The sequence below is a fragment of the Cucurbita maxima genome, unplaced genomic scaffold (assembly GCF_002738345.1).
Source record: "Cucurbita maxima cultivar Rimu unplaced genomic scaffold, Cmax_1.0 Cma_Scf00030, whole genome shotgun sequence".
Lineage (NCBI taxonomy): Eukaryota > Viridiplantae > Streptophyta > Magnoliopsida > Cucurbitales > Cucurbitaceae > Cucurbita > Cucurbita maxima.
Genome location: NW_019272046.1, coordinates 2,273,623 through 2,296,616, shown reverse-complemented (window position 1 = coordinate 2,296,616; position 22,994 = coordinate 2,273,623). Strand labels below are relative to the sequence as shown.

At 35.3% G+C, this 22,994-nt stretch overlaps 3 protein-coding genes and 1 non-coding gene across 5 annotated transcripts; 3 read left to right on the top strand and 1 right to left on the bottom strand.

Moving 5' to 3' along the window:
- Nucleotides 1-2,533: 2,533 nt before the first annotated feature.
- Nucleotides 2,534-2,616, top strand: TRNAL-UAA. Its single transcript has one exon. It is a non-coding gene; the product is annotated as a tRNA-Leu (tRNA).
- Nucleotides 2,617-6,915: 4,299 nt separating this feature from the next.
- On the top strand, nt 6,916-9,397 carry LOC111466247 (protein trichome birefringence-like 3). Its single transcript, XM_023110854.1, has 6 exons — nt 6,916-7,184; nt 7,267-7,492; nt 7,571-7,742; nt 8,506-8,705; nt 8,788-8,946; nt 9,024-9,397. Exons 1-6 carry the CDS (start codon nt 6,980-6,982, stop codon nt 9,355-9,357), a joined length of 1,296 nt encoding a protein of 431 aa, XP_022966622.1. The 5' UTR covers nt 6,916-6,979; the 3' UTR covers nt 9,358-9,397.
- Nucleotides 9,398-10,249: 852 nt separating this feature from the next.
- Nucleotides 10,250-13,130, top strand: LOC111466249 (protein SCO1 homolog 1, mitochondrial). Its single transcript, XM_023110856.1, has 7 exons — nt 10,250-10,491; nt 10,848-11,024; nt 11,125-11,215; nt 11,982-12,194; nt 12,422-12,508; nt 12,606-12,738; nt 12,815-13,130. The coding sequence occupies exons 1-7, from the start codon at nt 10,339-10,341 to the stop codon at nt 12,927-12,929; spliced, it is 969 nt and encodes a 322-aa protein (XP_022966624.1). The 5' UTR covers nt 10,250-10,338; the 3' UTR covers nt 12,930-13,130.
- On the bottom strand, nt 11,724-21,614 carry LOC111466243 (AMP deaminase-like). Of its 2 annotated transcripts, XM_023110848.1 has the most exons (20): nt 21,045-21,614; nt 19,895-20,055; nt 19,587-19,791; nt 18,982-19,160; nt 18,794-18,845; nt 18,564-18,691; nt 18,292-18,471; nt 18,124-18,191; nt 17,829-17,971; nt 17,415-17,476; nt 15,738-15,851; nt 15,362-15,502; nt 15,020-15,172; nt 14,840-14,893; nt 14,653-14,763; nt 14,411-14,584; nt 14,245-14,325; nt 13,829-13,927; nt 13,631-13,715; nt 11,724-11,735 (listed from the first exon to the last, which is right to left on the bottom strand). In XM_023110848.1, exons 1-19 carry the CDS (start codon nt 21,397-21,399, stop codon nt 13,647-13,649), a joined length of 2,529 nt encoding a protein of 842 aa, XP_022966616.1. In that variant the 5' UTR covers nt 21,400-21,614; the 3' UTR covers nt 11,724-11,735; nt 13,631-13,646. The 2 variants fall into 2 exon arrangements, with proteins under 2 accessions (XP_022966616.1, XP_022966615.1); XM_023110847.1 differs by lacking the exon at nt 11,724-11,735 and having other exon boundaries at nt 13,252-13,715.
- Nucleotides 21,615-22,994: the final 1,380 nt, after the last annotated feature.

The window sequence follows — 22,994 nt, the reverse complement described above, 5'->3', positions numbered from 1 at the left end:
TTTATTATATATTTTTTTAAAAAAAAATTAATTGAATCTTCAAAGTTTAATGACATTTAGAATAATTTAGTCCATTTATATGGTTTTGAGTTGGTTGAATATGAGATGTTTGATTTTAAGAGGTTCGAGAGAGGTTGTGGTAGATTGCATTTCAGTCACTCAAAACATTGATCCTATTTTACTCCTAGATATTTGATTTTAAGAGGTTCGAGAGAGGTTGTGGAATACAAAAAAGGCTCGAGAGAGAAATAGAGACATCAAATTTTGGAAATGTTAAGAAATTGATCATATTAGTCGTGATCGTGATCGTCCTAACAAGAGAACCATGATCATCAATAATGGAGAAGTTGTCACAAATGGAAAGACAAGTTACCAAGATAAGATAGTTGAAGAAGTCGTACGTGAACATGATCCTCATTATATATCTACTAGATAATGTTTAAGGTTTATTAATAACTTTTGATTTTTCAACCACGGACAATATTAAATAAAATAATCAAAGTTATTATTAAAAATTAAATAATTAATTACGAGACTTTATGACATAAATCCTAACACATATAACTAGATGAGTGTTGACAAGATTGAGCCTTACCCTCTCCATGAAGATGTCAACCAAACCTTACCAAAAAGTATGAGGACAACGTTCATTATAGTATGGTGAAAACTATTGGTTGAAATGACATTGGGGTCATGCCTCGAGAACCACGAGATTTGGGTTAATGATGGTGATGATAATGAAGAATATCTAATTAAGATACTTAAGAACTCCAAGAATGAACCCCGAGAACTAACGGCCTAGATAGGCTAAGAAAAGAGAACTTATGACTTTAAACCTAGGAGATAGTGTAGGAAAACTTAAAACTTAGGATCAAATGAATGGATGAATCAACAAGAATAAGACTTAAGAACGAACAAATAAAATTACAAGTAAGTTAGGCGTTGCGAGACTATAGGGGTTAGACTAGATCGATGTCTTGTATTTCTCCAAATTTATAAATGATTTTGTTGGATGATGAAAGTCCCACATCGGTTAATTTAGGGAATGGTCATGGGTTTATAATCTAAGAATACACTCTCCATTGGTATGAGGCCTTTTGGGAAGCCCAAAGCAAAGCCATGAGAGCTTATGCTCAAAGTGGACAATATCATACCATTGTGGAGAGTCGTGTTCGTCTAACATGGTATCAGAGCCATGCCCTAAACTTAGCCGTGTCAATAGATTGACAAATCCTTAAATGTCGAACAAAGGACTCCAGAAGGAGTCAAGCCTCCTCGAAGGTACGAAGGCAGTCAAAAATGACTAAGACTCCAAAGGAGTCGAGCCTCGATTAAGGGGAGGCGTGCTTTGTTCGAGGGGAGGTGTTGGATGATGAAAGTCCCACATCGGTTAATTTAGGGAAATTTAAATTAAAAGTAGGGTTTTTAATTGATGTTTATTAAAGCCTAAGTATGTTTTAAAAAAATTTAAACAAGTGACGGTTTGTGGCTCGAGTTTTATCTAAAACATTTTTTTTAATATTTGTAAAATTTATTATTCACTCAAATTTGCAATTCACTCCGGTACAAGTTCGAGACAACAATCATACTTTATACAAATAAAGCAACGTAATTATAGAAAATAAAAGAAATCGAAAAAAGCATAAAAGTCAAGTATTTAACACGGTAGAATTTATGATCGAGCCAGAGTTTTTACTTTCTTTCTCATACATTTAACTATATCTAGTCATACATTGTTTTAACCTTTTTAGTCCCGGGTCATCTGAAATGCACGCACCTTTCTCGCAACCCGACTTTAGCTATATTTTTAGAATATCTCGAAGCTTATACCAACCTTTCTTACAGGCTCCGATGATCTTCCACCCTTGTTCCGAAAATGATTTAAAAGCCATGAAACTTTGACTCTTTTTGGCAATATGATCCCCAAATTCCCAATTTATAAAGTGCACCCATTTTCTTTTTTAGGCCATTTCGAGGGTTTTGCTTGGTTAGCATTAGCGGTAGAAACTGATTGAGAATTTGTACTTATCTCGTACTTCGTTTTATTATAGAGTTTGTAGTTTGGTTTGGAATGACTTTTCAAATATTTTTATAAAAATCGAGTAAGGTGGGATGCTCGTGAAATTTTTAAACAATATAATAATTAAGTTTTTAATTTTTTAACTTTAAAAGGTCTTAAATAATTCATAAATTTTAAACTTTCTATTTAATAGATCTATGGATATATTATATAAAATAAACTTAATTATTTTATTACACATAATTTAATTTAGTATCTAATTTTAAAATTTCAATTTCATAAATACATTAATATTTAAAAAAATTAAATGAGTTAAAGGCTTATTAAATATAAATTGTACCGAGTAATTTTCAAATGATTAAAATTGACATATTTAAATCATTTCAAAACATATTTTTAATTATTAATGAAAAAGAATTAAATATTAATGTAATTTTTAATGATCAAAAGAATACTTGACTTATTGAATATTTAGGTTAATAATTATAAACTGTTAAGCTTGCAATAAATTCCGCAGGTTTGCCCGAGTGGTTAAGGGGGAAGACTTAAGATCTTCTGCACATAAGTGCGCGTGGGTTCGAACCCCACAGCCTGCAAATAAATTTTAAAGTTTGTTTTATTCTTTAAAAAAAAAAGCATAGAACACTTTAAATTATTCTTTTAATTTAATTTATCCCTAAAAAAAACTTATGAGCCTATACATTATAATATAAACTTAAATTATACAAATTAATTAATTAAACTTTTTAATTAATTATTTTTTATTTATTAATAATAAGTTGTTCCACGCTAGACTTAGAGTTGCACTCTTATATAGTATAAATTATGTTTATTGATATAATCATTACAACTAAGTCAATTTTTCACGAATTGTTCGTAATTACTGCTGGATCAAAAATCTATTTTACCATTGTGATTACATTTTCTACCTTAATCCTCCATTAAACAATATGTTTATAATCTAACCATAAACTAAGTCTCTCACGGGCCATTTAAAAGGTGAAGTCTGATTAGTTGGCAACCCTTAATATCGAACCATAACATCTACTAAATCTAAAGGAGTGACCCCGCATACTCATTAAGGACAATCATCATGTGCCAATTGCCTATGTAGTCCCAAGTCTCCTCTCAAGATTGGTTTACGGAATTGCAGCCTCAACCTTTGTCTTGTTCCTATACTGAATAGGAGCACTCATCCCAAGCCAACTACATGTGTAGTCTCAAGTTATTCTCAAGACAGGTTTATGAAATGGCGGCCTTTGCCTAGACCCGTTATTACACTCAATAAAAAGAATCTTCTTGAGAGCTAACTACCTGTGTTAGTCCCAAGACCCTCCTCAAGAATGCGTTAAATGCTGACGAGTACACGCGTCAAACATTTGAGCAACCACATTTTAAGGCATTAGAGGAGGGCACGAGACCGTGCGCGTGAGGTTTTTTTTTTCATTTCAACAACTATTTAATTGTTTTTCTCCCATTTTGATACTAACCTAATTATGACTTAAATTATGACATACTAGAAGAATTTTAGAAAATTTGGAGCTTCTAACAAGAGAAAGGTAAGCTCGGGAAGGCACATTTCACGAAAGTAAGTAACCAATTAGACTTCCTTCAATTAATATTTATAGGTATAGCTAGGACGAGCTAACATGTAAGCATATCTTGTCTTAAACGGTGAGAATATGCCCTCGTAGGACTTTAGAGGGACACTTATGGATAAATGTATAATGTAAGTTAAAAATTACGAAAATACATCTAGAATTATGTGGCAAACATGAAAGTTTGGTTAAACCATATGTTGACACTCTGTTCCACTAACTCAAACATGTATTCTTCGATTGAGTGAAGTCAACATTTTGACTTTCTCTATTTTAATTCAACAATTAATTTTAAATTAAAATAATATTAAATAATTAATTAAACAATTTATTTAATATTTAACATTAAATCAAAGACAATCCTATTCATAATTAAAATATTTAAATCTTATTTAAATATCTCTCATTCTCTTTTTTTTTTGTTTAATTCGTAATTAAAACAAAATGCAGTTAAATATATCACGTATATTTAACACATATTCCCTAATTTGAATTCAAACACTTGAAACTTACTCGTCATACTGTTCTAAGGTTTAATCCGATATGAGCTAGTAGGGGAACCTAATGGACTTACAGATCATGGGCCCCAACGATCCAAGATCAACCAGCTAAACTCATTAATCTTGTTAACTAACATTCGTTAACTACCAGGACTCTCCACTATAGCCTAGTAGTTGCATTTCCCTCACTATAGATATACTTATGTCCATTTGATATAACCATGATTAATAAGTCGATCATTCACAAGTTGTTTGTAACAACAGCTGGGTCAATTTACCATTTTACCCTTGAAGTTACTTATTGTTCCTTAAGTCCCACCGATCCTCTAATGAACAATTGGTTTGTGGTCCAACCATCAAATCGAATCCCTCTCGAGCCAATTAGAGGGTGGGGCCCCCTTGTTCAAGACCTAGAGTCAGTATTTAAGGGAACAACCTCTATATTATTCCTAAAAGCGAGTAGGAGTGATTCGACTTTCAAACATGTGTTTTTGCCTTGAGATATTCAATCAACAAGGTAATATAATTTGATATCAGGGCCCTTGGGTTGATTCTATATCATTTGGTAGGAAGCATGTTGGGCCCATAACCCACAAGTCCCAAGATCAAAATCGAACTCTGATACCAAATGATATGGAATAAGCCCATGGAAAAGCTCTTATATGGAATTAATAAATTTTTACTTCAATCATAGTTTTGAAACCCTTCCTAGAAAGTTAAAACCATTTGGCCACATGATAAGGAAACAAAGAAATTAAGGGCCAAATAAAAATGACTACACAGACCAACAACGCCCAAAAGCTAAGGATTCTAATGGGATTCGTGGGATCGGCAGAGATGGCGTTTTCAGATTCTGAAACAGGAAAAGAAGCTTCAGTTTGAAGGCTCAAAGTGGGTTAATTGGTCCACTTCCAATGCGCACAAGGTGTTCGACGTGGGGCCTCAATGACAAAAAAATATTGGCTTTTCAGCAATCATTGCTTTTGTTGGGAAAAAAACACAATGATGTCGTTTGCGTATCGCTTAATTCACACCCTTATTCTCATCAATCCATTCATTCTGATATTAATCATATGTTCGGTGACTTTTTGAATCTTTTTGGTATGATCCGCTCGTAACAAGTAAGTTATAGGGGATGCAGGAGAAAATCAAAGTTATACACTGGATCCAAGTTCCAAGTCTCGAGCTAGGAATATTTCATAAGATGCAAGAAAAAATCGAAGTTGTACACTGAATCCTAGTTTCGAGTCTCGAACTAGGGATATTTCGTAAGATACCAGAAAAAATCAAAGTTGTACACTGAATCTTAGTTTCAAATCTCAAGTTAGAGATATTTCATAAGATGAAGAAAAAAATCGAAGTTGTACACTGAATCAAGTTCCAAGTCTCGAGCTAGGGACATTCCATAAGATGCAAGAAAAATTGAAGTTGTACACTGAATCTAAATTCTGAGTCTCGAACTAGGGATATTTCATAAGATGCAGGAAAAAATCGAAGTTGTACACTGAATCCAAGTTCCAACTCTCGTGCTAGGGATATTCCTAATTCATATTCCAAGTCTCGAGCTAGAGATATTTAATAATAGCATTATTTCTTGTTCTTTTTTTAACAACATTCCGGGTGGTAGAATTCAAATCATGAACCTCTCGGTCAAAAATATATATTTTAACTAGTTAAACTATGCTCAAATTGATTTTTTTTTCTAAAGTATGTGTGTACTTTGCCCACGGATAACATCCGTGTTTCAAGTCAAAATTAACAAAACCAGCCCCATAAATTTGTGTTATTAAAAAATGACCCCTTTTTTATTTGAAATTAAAATACTCAAAATCTTTTCATTACAATTTTCATCCATATGCCAAAATTTATTTTTGTAAACACTCGTTATAAATTCACAATTTTTAAATAAACTTTATCCTATTTTTATAATAAATTTATGGTTTATAAATATAAATTAAGGTACGTTTGGCTTCAAAATTAAAATAATTTAAACTTTATTATATAATAATTTAGTTCCTACGTAAATAATTTTATAGATATAATGACAAAATTGTTCTAAATTGAAAATGGGTGAACTAAATCGTTATAAACAAACTCAAGGACTAAATTGTCAATTCCATAAGAATGAAAGATTTTTTTAATGTAAGTAGTTAGAGAATACTTGTTTTAAAAAAATAAATGAATAAAAGGACGGTAGTTATCAAAATTTGGACAGGATAACTAGATTGACTTTTCGTAAGTCTTATCATATTGCTTCGTCTTTTTGAGACTTCGCCGTTGCATTACAATTGTAGAGTCAACTTCGACTAGAGCTTCTTGGCACTATCTTAACATTCTTTTTTGGATCTTGAATCAGTTGTTTCTCATTTCGAGTATTTGACAAGTATTGGTTTATTCCGCTCGTTCTTCTCTTGACCCATGATCTCTTCTTTGGTTAGACCCTGTTAAGTAGGAGGTCGTGGAGGTGTAGCTTCACGGATTCTTCATGGGTTATGATCCTCCTATAAATCATCTCGTTCTTGATTTTGATTCTCGACTTTTGACTACAGTAGCAAATTGTTCTCGTCAATGTCCTCAAACCCAATAAAAAAATTAAAATTTTCTTTAAAAAGGGTAAGAGAGATAATTTAATTAATTTAATTAGCCACTTGCATAATTAGTTGTATAAAGAAGGTTAAGAAATTAGGGTAACCCACCCACCCCCACCCCACCCCTCTTGTCTTAACCTCCTCCATGAAAGAAGAGATAATAAAAACTCAAACCCAACCACACCTTCCTTTACCTTCACTCCTACTCAAACACACCCATAAAATATTACCTTAAAGTCTCCTAAAATAAACTCCTCTTCTTCCTCTTCCTCGATGAGCTTGTCGGTGCCGCTCCCCTCCGCCCCGATGGTGAAGCCCTCCGTCGCCCGGCTCAAGCCCCACCTCCCGCTCCTCACCGTCGTCCTCTTCGCCTTAACCTTCCTCACTCTCTTCCACACCCAACGTGTCACTTTCTTCTCTTCTTCCTCCATTTTTAAACTCAATTCATGCACGCGAAAATCTGCCTCCTCGAAAACAAGTAGGTTTGACCGTCTTTTTCAATTAACTTTTTTTTTGTGTATTACTTTTAGTTTTAAATTTTTTATGATTCTGAATGGGAGGGGAGGAGCCGTGGAGCGACCCGTTAATGGACGACCGGTTCGAGTTCGACCCGGAGGAGTGTAGCATAGTAAATGGGAAGTGGGTTTTTAACCAATCAATCAAGCCGTTGTACACGGACCGGTCGTGCCCGTATCTAGACCGGCAAGTGTCGTGTGTCAAGAACGGGCGGGAGGATTCCGATTACAGGCATTGGGAGTGGCAGCCGGACGATTGCAGATTACCCCGGTTTGAGTTGGTTGGAGTTGTTTTTAGTTCGTTAAATTTGGATTGGTTGTTGCTGATGGAATTTGGTTTGAATGACAGATTTAACGCAGAGATTGCACTGAAGAAGCTTAGAGGAAAGAGGCTGATGTTCGTTGGGGATTCATTGCAGCGTGGCCAATGGCAGTCGTTTGTTTGTATGGTTCAATGGTTGATTCCAGAGGACAAAAAGTCTCTCAAAAGAGGCCGATTTCACTCTGTTTTCAGTGCTAAGGTACTCTTTGTTCTGTTTTTTTTCGTGTCAGGACCTGGTGGGGACAGATACGTCTCCCGACTCCTATTACCATGTTAAGACATGTTTTATAATAGGTCAAGCCCACCGCTATCAAATATTGTCATATTTAAGTTTTCTGTTTCGAGGTTCCCTCAACGTTTTTAAATGGTTTTTAAAATGGTCTATTAGGGAGAAGCTTCCACACCTCTTCAACCGACGTGATATCTCACAATCTACCCTCTTCAGGCCCAACGTTATGTTCTCCTCTCTGATGTTGGATCTCACACTCTATCATTTTTAGGGCCTAACGTCCTATTCTCTTCCCTGATTTGAGATCTCACAATCCACCATCTTTTGGGCCCAACGTCCTATTCTCCTCCCTTACGTGGAATCTCACAATTCACCCTCTTTAGGACCCACCGTCCTATTCTCCTCCCTGACGTGGGATCACAACCCTCTTTAGGGCCCAACGTCCTATTCTCCTCCTTGATATGGGATCTCACAATTCACCTTCGTTCAGGGCCCAGCATCCTCGCCAGCACTCATTCGCCTCTTTAATAGATTTCGTTCTCCTCTTCAATCAACATGAGATCTCAGATTTTTCATAGGGTTATAAGTGGGAATTTGCAATAATCGGGTTCCATATTAAAAAAAAAGAGAGAGAGACTCTTCTCTTCCCTGTTCCTCGTTTAAACTAGAATTTTTTGCCATGAATGAGTTAAATGAACATCTATATGTGTTGGTGGTTTTGTGTTTGTTTCAGGAATACAAAGCTACCATTGAGTTTTATTGGGCCCCATTTCTGGTACACTCAAATTCGGACAATCCCATAATTGGAGATCCAAAGCAAAGAATACTAAGGGTAGACTCGGTAGCCAACCATTCCAAACATTGGACCAACGTCGATATTCTCGTATTCAATACCTACGTGTGGTGGATGAGCGGCGTCAAAATCAAATCCCTGTAATCTCTCTCATTAAAACTTAGAATTCAAAATTCAAAAACTTTGTGTTTAAATTAACATACGAACAAAAACACCACACAGGTGGGGATCGTTTGAGAATGGAGAGGAAGGATACGAAGAACTTGACACACCAATTGCTTATAAAATAGGATTGAAGACTTGGGCCAATTGGGTCGACTCAAATGTCAATCCCAACAAGACACGTGTCTTCTTTACAACAATGTCTCCGACTCACACAAGGTCATTCATTAACTTATTTTATTTTTATTTTTTTAAGCTCAAATTCACCGCTAACAGATAATGATATCTTTGAACAGAAGCATAGACTGGGGGAGAGCGAACGGGAGCAAATGCTTCAACGAAACAAAACCGATTAGGGAGAGGAAATTCTGGGGGAGCGGATCGGACAAGGGAATGATGAGTGTGGTGGCGAAAGTGGTGGGGAGAATGAAAATTCCGGTGGCGTTCATCAACATAACCCACCTCTCCGACTATCGAATCGACGCCCACACCTCTGTCTACACCGAAACCGGGGGGCGGTTGCTAACGGCGGAGCAGAAAGCGGACCCGTTGCACCACGCCGACTGCATCCACTGGTGCCTCCCCGGCGTCCCGGATACTTGGAATCAAATACTTTTTGCACATTTGTAACAATATTATTAATACAAACACAAACACAAATCAAAGTTTATTTCAATTTTTAATAAGAAATTTGGAATATGATTTAATTGTGTAATTATTTTATCACAAATCAAAGTTTATTCCACTTTCACACTAAGTTTTCATGGCTTTGTTTTGGCTTCCCAAAAGGTGTATCTCAATGAAGATAGTATTTTTAGATTATAAATACATGATCATTCTTTAAATTAGCCGATGTGAGACTTTCATCATCCAACACATACTAGTGTCGTATCTTAGCTTCTATGGTCATTCCAACATTCATTGTCATCTATCTGTGTCACACCGCACACACGCCCATCCATTAGTTTTAAATGGAATAACTTTCAAATAAAAAAAAATCTCAAAAATAACTTTAAATTTTGAAAAAGGTTAAAAAAATAGATTTATTAGACCGAAATTAATATTTTGTTTAAAAAATACCTAAAAAATTTTAAAATATTTCAAAAACTTCAAACCACTTTTAATACTAAAAATAATTAAAAAAATAAAAATATGTTATACCACATCTTAAAAATTATTCAAAAATTACTCATAAATTTTAAAAAATAACATTAAAAAAAAGTTAAAAAATAATCTATGAGAGGGCGGTAGACGATTTTTGTAATTTTTTTTATAAAATTAGGAAGGGTTAATACTATTTTTAAAATTTTATTAGTATTTTATTATTATTATTATTTTTTTGTTAATTCCTAAAGAAATTAATTTAGCTATAAAATATGGTATATTTTTTGGAGTTTAATATATTTATAAATCCGTTCCAAAAAAAGCCCATTAAGAATCCAATTAATGTGGCCCACTGCACTGGTGATATCTCGCTCCAATTGCAAAGTCGGGTCCAAAAGTTCTCCCTATAAATAACCGCCGTCTTCCCTCCATACTCCGGCAGCGGCAGCGAGGGTTTCCGAACGCCATTTCTACATTTCAGGGTTTTGCGAGATTTTACCGTTGACTATGGCGTCCATTATTTCTAGGAATGCCAAGCATTTTCACTTCGCCAATCGCTGTCTCTCTCTACACCGGCTGAGGTTACAGTCGCCTTCATCTTCGTCTTCCGTTCTAGCGGGCGCGAATCTTCATGATCCAGCTTTTCCTCATCTTCACTCGGTTAGTTTCCTTATCGGTTTTGAATTACTGGTTTTTTGTGTGGAGAAATAGCTGTTAAGGATTCGTGCGTTAGTTAATAGTTCAGTTTCTGGGAAATTTGACGATGTTCATGAATAATCGCTTCAATCAGAAAGTTAGTGGAAGATCGTAGGTTATACGCTATTTAGCAGCCGAATATTTTATGTTTAATTGTTTATAGTATTCCTGGCACGATGATACTATGAATTATTTTTCTTCGTTTTTCTTTTAAATTCTCACTTATCTCCATCGGTAGGGGGTTATACTATGAGAATTGTGTTTAGAATTTCTCTCTATTGGTGTTTTTATCTCTATTGTGACTATCTCTTCTTTCTTAGGGGCTTGGAATCAACTATTTAGCTTCTTATATGAGGCGGCTTTATGGTACAACTTCTACTACTCCGGATTCTCAAACCACAGCCTCCGAGAAATCGGCAGAGTCGAATTCTAGTGAAGGGGATGAGTCAGGAAAATCAAATCAGAGCCAAGATACTGGCAAACCTGTTCGTGGTGGGGTATGGTTACCTTAGTTGTTCTAATGGGGCTTTCTACATTTATCTATAGCTTTCTTTTTGGGGTTTGATTGCTTTGAGCTGATTGATTTACTCTTCGCAGCCTGTATCATGGTTGAGTTTTCTTTTGCTGGTTGCCACTGGAGCCGGACTGGTTTTCTATTATGACAGGGAAAAGAAAAGTCATATCGAAGGTAGACTACTATGGTGAGTTCTTGAGTGGCATAAATATTCTTTCCCACATTTTCTTAGAGAGGAAAATCTTCCAAGTAATGTCTACTCGAAAAGCTCGCTTGAGCAGGCAGAATTTAGGGGGTTTGTTTCTTAATTTGTTGTCAAATCATAACATGACTTGTAGGTACATATAGTATAAATATTTTAATTAATGCTTCCTCCTAACACATATACGACTCCCTGAAATAAGGGGCATAGCTTGAAGAAGCGAAGCGAGTCTAGAGTAGCAGCCTATTACTTACTATACTACATTTAGCAGTCCCCTCTCCATTACAGTCGAGCATCCTATAAGCTTTAAAACCTTTAATTTTGATATTTGAGAACAAAATAAGATGATGCTTATTTTTCAATGCAGTTTTTTACGGTGATCTATTGTTAAAATTTAAGGTACTTGTTCAAATGCACTCGACTCTTGTTGCGTACATCTTTGCCCATATTATATTTCTGGGTCCCTTTCCAGCTCCATAATGAGATTTATGTCTACTGTCTTTAGCTTTATGTGCATTCTTGTTGGTTGTTTCACCATTTTTTGGAACTGGAATCCGTTCTTCTGTAATGGCTATTGTATAATTTAACCAACTGGAAGACATTAGTGAGAGGCATTGCTTGTTTTTAGCAGTTAGGGGGCAATATTTTTTTTTGCTTGCTCACGTAGGAGTTTATTTTAATGTTGTCTCTCTAAATTTAGTGCGTGCTTGATTTGATTACTCTTCTGTTCATTAACAGAAATAAACAAGGCTTCCATAGAAGTCAAACAAGGACCGTCTGTAGGAAAAGCTGCTATTGGGGGGCCGTTTAAACTTGTCGATCATGATGGGAAGCCAGTCTCGGAAAAAGACTTTTTTGGGAAATGGACATTGATATATTTTGGCTTCACACACTGTCCCGATATCTGCCCAGATGAACTACAAAAGCTAGCTGCTGCAGTTGATAAAATCAGTTGAGTAAACTTTCCTGAAAGTCTTATTTTCATTTGCTTTCCTTCAGCTTATTTGATTTCTGTAGTTCTTAATAACAGTTTTGAAAACAGGATACTGTTTCGAAACTAGTTTTCCCAAAAAAATCCATGGTTTCATTTTGATATTAACAAAATATAACGATGGTATTAACAAATAATCCTTGAATTCTCTGTTGAACTTGAAATTTTTGTTCTGTTGTGGACGCAGAAAAGGCGGGAATTAAAATTGTGCCTATCTTCATATCCGTTGATCCTGAGAGAGATACGGTAGAACAAGTACGGGAATATGTCAAAGGTATATAGAAGTTGGTTTTGCATCTATTAATCATATAATTGTTAGTTGTTGTTAGACTACCAAATTACTATAATTTTTGCACTAATGTATGTTGCAGAATTCCATCCGGACTTGATTGGACTAACTGGAACTTCAGATGAGATACGGAATGTAGCTCGAGCATATCGAGTTTATTACATGAAGACTGAAGAGGAAGACTCGGATTATCTTGTTGATCACTCCATAGTGATGTAAGTAGGAGTGTTCGAATTCGGTTCAAAATTGTTGTTAAATTTTGAGACAATCTGATGGGGGGAAATTTGGCAGGTACTTAATGGGTCCGGAGAAGATGGAATTTGTAAAATTTTTTGGGAAAAACAACGACGTTGATTCACTCGCAGATGGAGTAATCAAAGAAATTAAGCATTACAAGAAGAAATAGAAAGCTTTTGATCAACCAAGTTCCATTATACTTCTACTACTACTATACTACTTCAATCCGGTCAGTTGATTTTCCAACTTTTGGTCATCCTACAATAGGTGATTTTGCCTTAATTAATAATATTCTATTTTCCTCTCCAAACATTTGTAGAACATTTAAAACTTATTTAGAGAATTAGCCATTGGTATGGCATTCTGTTCATGTTTTCATTTACATTCCCCTTTTTGATTTACAAATTTAAACTATAATATGAAACTTGCGATGAGTTTATAGATTATAGATTATAGATCTCACTCCATAAGGTCGTTATGCAATGAGTTTATATCATCATGAGCAATTGCTTTAATTATAGAGTGTAATAGACGAATGATTTATTGTGACATTTCCCTCTCTTATTATTATTATTATTTATTTTTGGCCAAGTATATAATGATCATATATCTTTGTAGACTGTCCTTTGGGATCTCAACTCCCCATCTCATCATCCCAAAAAAAATTGTGTTTTTACCAATTTGTATGTACCCCCTTCCCCTTCCCCTTCCCCTTCCCCTTCCCCTTCCCATTTCCCAGTTCCAGGGCATCTGATGTATGCAACAATCAAAATCTGGCTTCCTTCCTTTGTTGAGTAGTCGATCACATGAAACCCAAATAATCGAGAATTCAAACCATCGCGCAGTATTCCCCAGTTTGGTTTAGAGCACACTTCTCCGTTGTTCTTCACTTCTGAATCTCTTCCGGAATGTTGGCCTTTCCCAAGTAAACCAGCTGCATTTCCTCTCTCCAGATCTTTTTCATATTTTATAATATTTAAAGCAACGAAGAACATTGAAATTGTTAGATGATGATGCCAGAGATGTTCCAAATGAGGGGAAAAAATAGAGCAAGGAAAAAGATTATACCGTATCACGGAATTCCACCCTAATGTGTGGCACATTCGTTCTGTGAATATCATTTCCTACCGACCCTCTCCTGTAATATTCTTTTCCAATCCAATGAGCCTACAACAGAAAGGTCAGGTTCCAGAAGGAATAAATGAGTTTTTGCATCAACTCAATTTTGCTGCTCGATACATACTAAGAACTTGAGGACACAGTTAAATGGAAAAAGAAACATTTGATCTAGCTCGTTTAGGATTCTAACAAGAGGTAGAGAAAGCATAAATATTTTCCATTGAAGAACATATTTATAGACTAGATGGTCGTTTGATGCATCGTATGCAGGCGCGGGAACTAAATAAGAGGAATATGAAAACTGCATCATATATGGGTGAGGGATTGATTCAAAATTTAAATAGCCCCATGGTTCTGTATTGTACCTTTAGAGCATGAGAGAAACCTGATTGGTAGACAGAATTGCGAGCTATTTCACATAGGTCACAAGAACTTAGCTTCCACACCTGTAAAATAAAGAGTGGAGGCTCATGTACTGACCTCAGAAGAGAGTTGAAGGGGGTAAGGGTAAGGTCAACCAAAGCTACTCACCGAAGCAGCTATGCTATATTCTTCCACCAGAGGTTCTTTTGTTAAGTGGATTTGAAGAGGATCATCAGTAGAAAGAGAGACATTTAGACCACGAGCGAAGAACGTAGGGAAGGGATTCCGGTGATAGTCCAAGAACAGAGAGTTATTGCTCAGTGGTGACATAGCCAGACCAACCTGTTTATATGCATATGTCGTGTTCAAAATAAGAGAGAAAATTCTGCTGAGTTTAATGTTGTCCATACCTGGGCTAGATAATATAAATACTGAAGCACTGGAGACTTTCTCAAATTGATTCCATGGGCAATACTATGAGCAGTTAGGAAAGTTGCAGCAAGGTGGTCAATATCACCAGCCTGAAGAGGATTCATGCATTGAGTTGAACGTAAAAACATAACGTATGCATCAAATTTGAATAAATTTCGGAAGTACCTCCCCAGAATGCGGACGAAGATTTATAGTGGTCATGCCCTTTGATTCACGAAGCTGGAAAGCAAAATCGACAGGATCACCCACAAAAAATAAGAGAGTAAAGATCCCATTAAGCTGGAAAGCAATTTGATAAAGATATGGCAGAAAGTAAAGATCTTAAGATCATTTGGCGTCATAAACCTTGTTTAATGTGTAGAGATTGGCGTAGCAGTAATAGACATAGTATGAGAATGCAGGGTTAAAAATGTTTGTCCACTGAGCAGGAGTCGGCATGTGCTTGGTGGGGCGTCTTTCAGGCTTGCTTTCATCATCAACCAAATCCAAACCAACAACCTGAAAAGCTCATAAAGGAGAATAAAGTTTGTAAAGTATGTAAGTTACAATGGGAAAGTAATGAGACCACAATTCCATCGACAATAGTTTCAGATACAGCCATACAAAATCAATAAAAACACATTTAGACACGATCAGTCGATAAGGTCTTGTAAGATAAATTGAAGATTCTGTTGGGAGATAACAAACCTGTTTCAAGAAAACATGCAACTGCGGATGTGAATCTGGATCCACCGTAACCTCAAATAAAGGAATGAAGATGTTATCAAGAATGTTTTGAAACGAAGTCACAATCCCCATTTCCTTATACACATTGTAAAGTCGTGGCAGCTGAAACACAAACCATAATAAAATAAGACAGAAATAAACAGCATCTAAATTTAGATCTTCAGATAAAAAACTGACACATCAAGTTAGTGACACAATTATCCCAGAATTAATGCCAACTTCAGTTCACTAATAAAATCAATACAGTACACTAGAACCAAATTTGAACATGACCCAAGCATATATGATAAGCCAAAAGGACCCATTTTTTCCCATGTGATTTTGAAGGCCGCATTACCTGGATCAACCACACGACATTCTCACTGTACAGATCATTGTTAATTATCCAACTGGCAAGTTGATCCCATTCACTTTGCTTCCTTCCGTATATAGATATCCGATATTCAGCCATCTGCAAAAGATTGAAATATCAAACATGGTAGGTATATTGGAAAGGGATCCATATCTTGAAAGTAGGGAGTACAATGTATATTATTCTCATCTACTTTGAAGTTGCATAAAGCTATTATGAGTTTTTTTTTTCTTTTTCCATGCATATATGTTATCTAAAGTTCTGTACAGAGACATAAACATGCTGCCAAAAATTTTATACCAATTAATTAGCTCATCAGCTTTTATTCTTCCTAACATGCTTTACAGCCCGTCAAAGATCTACTAATGCATCAGATGGATGCTAGTATCTAGGGACGACAGCATTTTTTTCTAGTTGATCATCTAGTGCCCCCATTTTCTCTTTTCTTCTTTTATGATGACAGTGATAAAGAAATAGGAAAGATTTCATAAACTTAAAAATGATACTGTAGACGGTCCTGGACATATACATCACTAAAAAAATTTATTTCGTATATTGTAGATTTTGTAAACTTACAAACGCCAATTATATAACAATCACAATCTTTTTGGTATAAAAGTGCCCAAGTTTACTAAAGCATTCACAGGGTGTTCTACAGGTACAAATTTTAGTACGGTGACATGAGGTAGGAAATGTCTTGACAAGAAAAGCATTTAGAGCAGGGCTGAAAACAACCTCTTCTCATCTCTGTTCATTGCAGCTAGGAAAAAGCATTTTTAAAGAAGAAAGGAGAGGAAGAAAATTGGAAATTGAAATTTTAGAAATGATTAATCTGAGGGGAAGAAAAAAGAGAGAAATCAGGTTTTTAACAAATCTTAGGTGAATATGAGGAGTATTTTGAAGGGATTTAATTGAAATTTCTCGCCGAAGAACTTTGACTTAGCCACAAGGTCGCCGAAGATTACTGTTCTCCAAATACGTGAGAATGTAATGGGTGAATAGTAAAATTGGTTTGAGGCTTTTAATCAAAATGGTGTGGGTAAGAGAATTATGAACTCAATTTGAAGGAATAATCACGGTGGATATTGATTGAACTCGCAAGAGTATGAGGTATTTTTAGGCCAAAAACCTGAAACTTCTTTCATCAAATTCTCCTTATAGTGAATTTATTGTTATAAATACAAGTTTTTATACAAACTCATTTGGCTTATTCCATAATGAAATATGAATTGGAAGAACCTTTAGGTTTGGAACTCTTCCCTTTTCGAGATAGAGGATGATTCCTTTGGCAAGCCAATTCGTTTATCAACATTTGGGTACATTTGACTCAAAATGAATGAGATAATTTATGAGGCGTAGAGGACACTTGTTTTGATTGCTTCCATTTGGCTTTTGCTTCCAAGTTTCTTTGTAGTTTATTATTTATTTTATTACAAATGATTATAGTAGCCATTTCCAGTTTACTGGTGTTAGTTATCTCTAATCCCTTTAGGCGGCTCCCCTTTTAGGTTCATTCATAGGGAGTCGATATCATAAAAATTGCTAAAAGCACAAACAAACAGTTGAGAATACACCTAGTATACTATAAAAATTAAAGCCACGGCATAAAGCAAATGAAGCCAGAATATTGTACCTAACTATAAAGAAGGAAGAATGATGTACCTGATATTTACTTGCAGTAAGATCAGAAAATACTTGTTTGGTCAGCTCACCAAGGAAACGGCCTTCAAAGAGACACCCACCCATCAGAAACAAACAAACAAAAAAATCCAATAGTTTACAAAAGTTGAAAGGATTGAAGATATCCAAATATCTGTCAACAGTATTAATATATATATCACAAACGAAGATAGAGAGAGAGTGAGAGAGCGAGAGCTTCCACTAACAGTTGAAAAATATTGATCATTACATATACTGCAAATGCATGGCTTCAGCTTGCAGATTTTAAATGTTCATTATTCCTTTAACTAATTTCAACATGTAAATATGTAACACGAGAATGTGCACACAAAATCAAACGTCACACTGTTCTCAACATGCTGAATCTAATAGTTTATAAAGTAAGAAACATAATACCTTGAATTAGATTATCCTGCTTTAGGAAGATCTCCCTGAGTCGACTTTGACCACAGGGGTTGTATTTAAGGTTAAACTTATCAAAGCGGTGAAATGTGCTCTTGTCAGCATGAACATCCAAGAGGTCAACATTCAAGTCATACCTGTTCTTCAGAGGTCAAAAGAAATTAATACTCCATGCTCAGAAATATTTCATGAATGTCCAAAGTGAAGCAGTATCTCTTGTTTTCCCTTTTTGGACGATGAATAAAAACGGTTCTTCATCATCAAAGAAAATGGGTAAAAGAAAACTAACCCCGATAAGTCCAAGCTCTCAAAAACTTCTTTCAAGGTCAAATATGTACCATCCCGAAATATTACAACCTAATTACAGGAATATATTAACCATTATTTTCTTGCCAATATTTACAATCAAAATATAAACGGGAAACACTAGACAATAAATCAAGTCATTATTCATTACCTCATCAGGCTCTTTTCTCAACTTGGACTTTATGAATCTTAAGAGATGTTTTTGGTTCATGCACGCAGAGTGATGAACATGAGTATCGACTTTTCTGACATTATAAAAGTCACGGTGTGGAGCACTTTTTTGAGCCAGAAATTCCTTGTCCGCATTAAGCATCAAATGAAGATTGAATTTCTGAATGACATGAATTTATGGGCTTATCATCAAGGATACGAAATAAAAACATTAATATACATTTTGATAACTAAAGCATTATGAACATGTACCTGTTCGAGAAGATTCAGTCGATGGTGGCATAGACTTCTGATATTTCCAGCTGCAGTGACTCTAAGTATGTGATGAAGATCAGTAAAAAAGGTGGTTGAATCAGCAACAGGGAAAAGTTCTTCATTTGCTGCAAAACATTCAAACAGTACCCACAAGAAAACAATTGAAAAAACATCCAAAAACTCATGGATCTAAATATCTCCCAAGAAACAAACTCTCATGTTCTTACATTCTTTGTTTGCATAGACCTGAACGACCCCATCTTGCATCTCAAAATGATGCTGAAGAAAGGGAAAGCATAAAATGAATAAGAGGAACAATAGAATAAAATCTAGGACTATGATAACAAAGGTCGACTGAAGCAAATTTATAATATGCTGATATACTTGAGTCAGTAGCCAATAAAGACAAACTCACGTCAGACTTGCCCTCAGAAGTAAATTGAAACGGATCTGGATTAGGTTTCGGTGTACTGGGGTCAGATATGATTTCTTTCTCCCAGGGAGCAACATCTTCCCTAAAGACATATCTTTTCCTCATCTCAAGGCATTCTTGAAGAACCAGATATGATTCTACTTCATCAGGTAATGGTACCTCTAGAAAAAACAAACCAAAGAAATAGAAACATATTAAAAATCCAATCTACATTTACGTGACAAAAAAAAAAAATCTTTTTTCACTTGTTATTGACCTATGGTGCTTGCATATATAGAAATCCATGCAAGACAACAAACTAAATGGCATGCTTACCTCGTATTCTGTTTTCTGCATAGAAAAGATCATATAACGTCTACTAATCACTTATAAAATCATTATGAAAGATAATGTCGATATGCAGCCATAACACAAACAAATAAGACCATGCGACCATGTTAGCTTATTAAAATTATGAACATACAGTACTATTATCAAATGGTGTGACCACGTGAAGCGAATTAAAATTATGACCATACAGCATAACTATCAAATGGCCAAGGAAAGAAAAGAAATAAGTCACATAAAAAGGATCCAATTAGCAATACCAGATGGGGTAATTTTGAGCCGTACAAAAGTTTCTTGCTCGGGCTCTTTCCTCAGAATATCAGCTGCGATTGGATCATGAACACCATGCAGGTCACCAGATATACTATGAGATCGAATCATACTTGAAGTAGCCAAGGCAATCTGTTCTCCAGTGGCATTAATGTGATCAGGCAATTTTTCAAATATGCCCTTACACTCTGGACCCTGTATGCAGAGGGGTGGTGGTGTTAAACGCAACACTGTAAATACTCCCAAGCTCCAAAGGGCATTAGGTGTCCAAGCAAATGCAAGGGAGCTAAGTACTCACCACATTTCCATTAGCATGCAGATATTCTGAATTTAATTTAGTATCATCAGCTATAGTATCGTCTTCGTCATCCGATCCTTCAATACTTTCAAAGGTACTTGCACTTGCAATGGGGGACTTCGGTGAAGTAGGCCTAATTGATTTTTTGGTAGAACTTTTCCCTGATACAAATGATTATTTGGGGAAAAAGCACATTAATATACGTTATCAGCCTTTCAATCTTAATGTCCATAGATGAAAAAAAAACATGAGCCAAGAAAGACAATAGAATTTACCTACTGACGCAAACTATTTTAGAGACCAGTTGTAAAAGCCATGAGTTACCCATATCCTTGGCATTTCTTAAAGCACAGACTATATAAGTCAAGCCAAACATTATATATGCGGGATGAAATATACTGGAGCAACTTGCCCTACCCTATTGGTGGTCTCCAACCAAACGTTGCCGAAGTTTCTTTAAAACTCATTGACTTAAGTTTAATTCTTTTTTTTTTTAATAATAATCGATCATGCTTTAACCAATATTCACGTCCTATGCCATGGATGGTCATACAAAAAAATTTCAACTATCTCAATGGAAAGATAAATCTGTTTTTGTTCCAAAAGAAAGAAGAAAATAATTATCAAGATGAGAAAGGAATCACAAGTAATCTCTAGGAGAAATGGTTATGTTACAGATATGGGTTCTGAAATACATGACACCAGACTCCTTGGATTGCAGAATTAATCAGCCGAATAAAACCATATTTAATTTTCCCAAATACAGTAAGAGAAAGTTCATGGCATTACGGAAACGCGATATCTATAGTATTGTCCGTCATATGAAGATTAACTACCCCTAATTGAGAATCGTAATGAAAAACGCGCACGGAAAGCGCTCATATAAGTCAGCTATGATTCAGACAGAACACGTCGACCCGATTCATTTGAACTTAATAGTTGATCATGATTCTAAGGTTAAAGACAATACATCAGCTATATAAATTGAAACATAGATGAGATAACCTTCTGCCGTAATTGCCTAGAAAGAAAAACGCCAAAGAGGCATCCAGAACCAAAACCATAATGCACAAACCACCATACAGAACCGAAATTTTTTACGCATTCAAACGCCATCAATCTACCGGAGGAAAATCAATGGAATCCATACCTTCACGGAGCGTGTGTAACCTCGGCAACCCAGCCGGAATCACGTCGAGCAGCACCAGACCATTTCGCTTCTCCTCGCCATCAATCCCGACGGAAATAGAAGTGACGTCCGGCAAAGAAGCCGAGGCCCGCCGATTATAACCGCTCCCCTTCCGCCGCACATGGTTTCGTTGTTTCTTCGAATGGCGAGGCGACTCAACCTCCAAGCTATCATCCCGCTCCCTCTCCCTATCCACAGTCTTGGCAAACTCCAGCAGTTGAGTTAGGGTTTTCCGGTGCATATAGTACGCCGAAACAGCGACGACGGAAGCCCCAATAAGAGCCGCCATGGCCATGTGCAGCGGATAAGTTTCCATTGGAGTTCGCTACCAGAAAACGACGCGTCTCTTCCAGGAGAAAAAGCTCTGAATCGTTCCAACAAATACAGTGCACCAAAATTATGAACAGGGAACAGAGTTTAATCGAAGAATGGAGGCATTGCTGTGATATTTATAGAGAAGAGATATCAGAGAGAGAGAGAGCCCAGAGAGTACAGAGAGAGAAGGAAAGAGATGGACACTACCACCTTTTTCTCTCTCCTACTCTGCCCTCCCTTTCCATTATTTTAGATTTTTTTTTATTATTTATATTTTCTATTGGGTTTTTTTTTCTTTTTTTTTTCTTTTCTTCCTTTTATTCAAGCCGCCTTATCTTCCGCCGATAAAAAATGCAGATTTAAAACTTTATTTACAGTTTGGGAATTTTTGGAATTTATTCTATTACCATATTCCCAAACTTCTAAAATTTTTAATTATTTCTTTTACAGAAAAATCCTTATTATTAAATTATATTAATTTGTAATATTAAAAGGAGAAAATATATTTATTATATTTGATGTATTAAATATTAAAATAAGTATTATTGTAATTTATAATCAATAGTTTTATAAGGTTCTTATGGAAGAAAAAAAAATTGAAATTAATATTTAATATATTGTGTATTAAAAGAGAAAATATATTTATTATATTTGATGCATGGAATAAAAATATACATTTAAAATTAGATTTTTAGTTACATATATATTGAAATACCATTTGAATAATATATTAGATATTTAAATATTTTATAAGAATTTTCTTGAAACTTTCTTTTCTTTCGAGAGGCTTCCACAAGCTTTGTCAGATCACAGTAAAGAAGATCGTGTGAAATGTGAAAAAATTCTATATTGTTGGAGTACATTAATAAGACTTGTTGTGAGATCCTACATAGGTTGGGAGGAGAATGGAACGCCCATTATAAAGGTTTGAAAATCTCTATCTAACAAACGCGTTTTAAAAACCTTGACAGGAAACCCAAAATGGAAAACTTAAAGAAAACAATATTGTTTAGCGGTCGGGTTAGGCTATTACACTTGCAAACAACATTTTCTATCACTGTAGAGTTCTTGCTCTCACTAGCTTAATAATGATACTAAAAACACAGATATAATGAGGAAGAGTTGGCTTAATTCTATGTTTATTATAACGTAGAATATGTTATGATTTACCTTACATAGAATGTTAATCGATATATCGATAATGTTTAGATTTGGTAATGTTTGTACTGTGAATGGGGAGCTATAATTTAGAAAACTATCGAATGATAGTATATGTACAAAAATAATTTTGCTAAATAAGGTCATATGTTTCCGTTAGAGGTCTTGAACATAGTTAAAATAAAATGTAATGTTTTGACCATAGAGATGGAAATGAATGTACCAACATATACTGAGAGCAATTAGTTTCAAATGAAAATGATCAAGGAAACAAGTCAGCTTAAGGTTAAGTATTTAAAACTTTCCAACATAAGTGTCCACATGAATGTTGATTTCAATGAAGCGTCTAAGCCACAAATGATATGAACCAAAAAACATCAATCATACAATATACTTCAATAACGATGTGAAGAAAAAGTTGTCAAAATTATCAAAAGA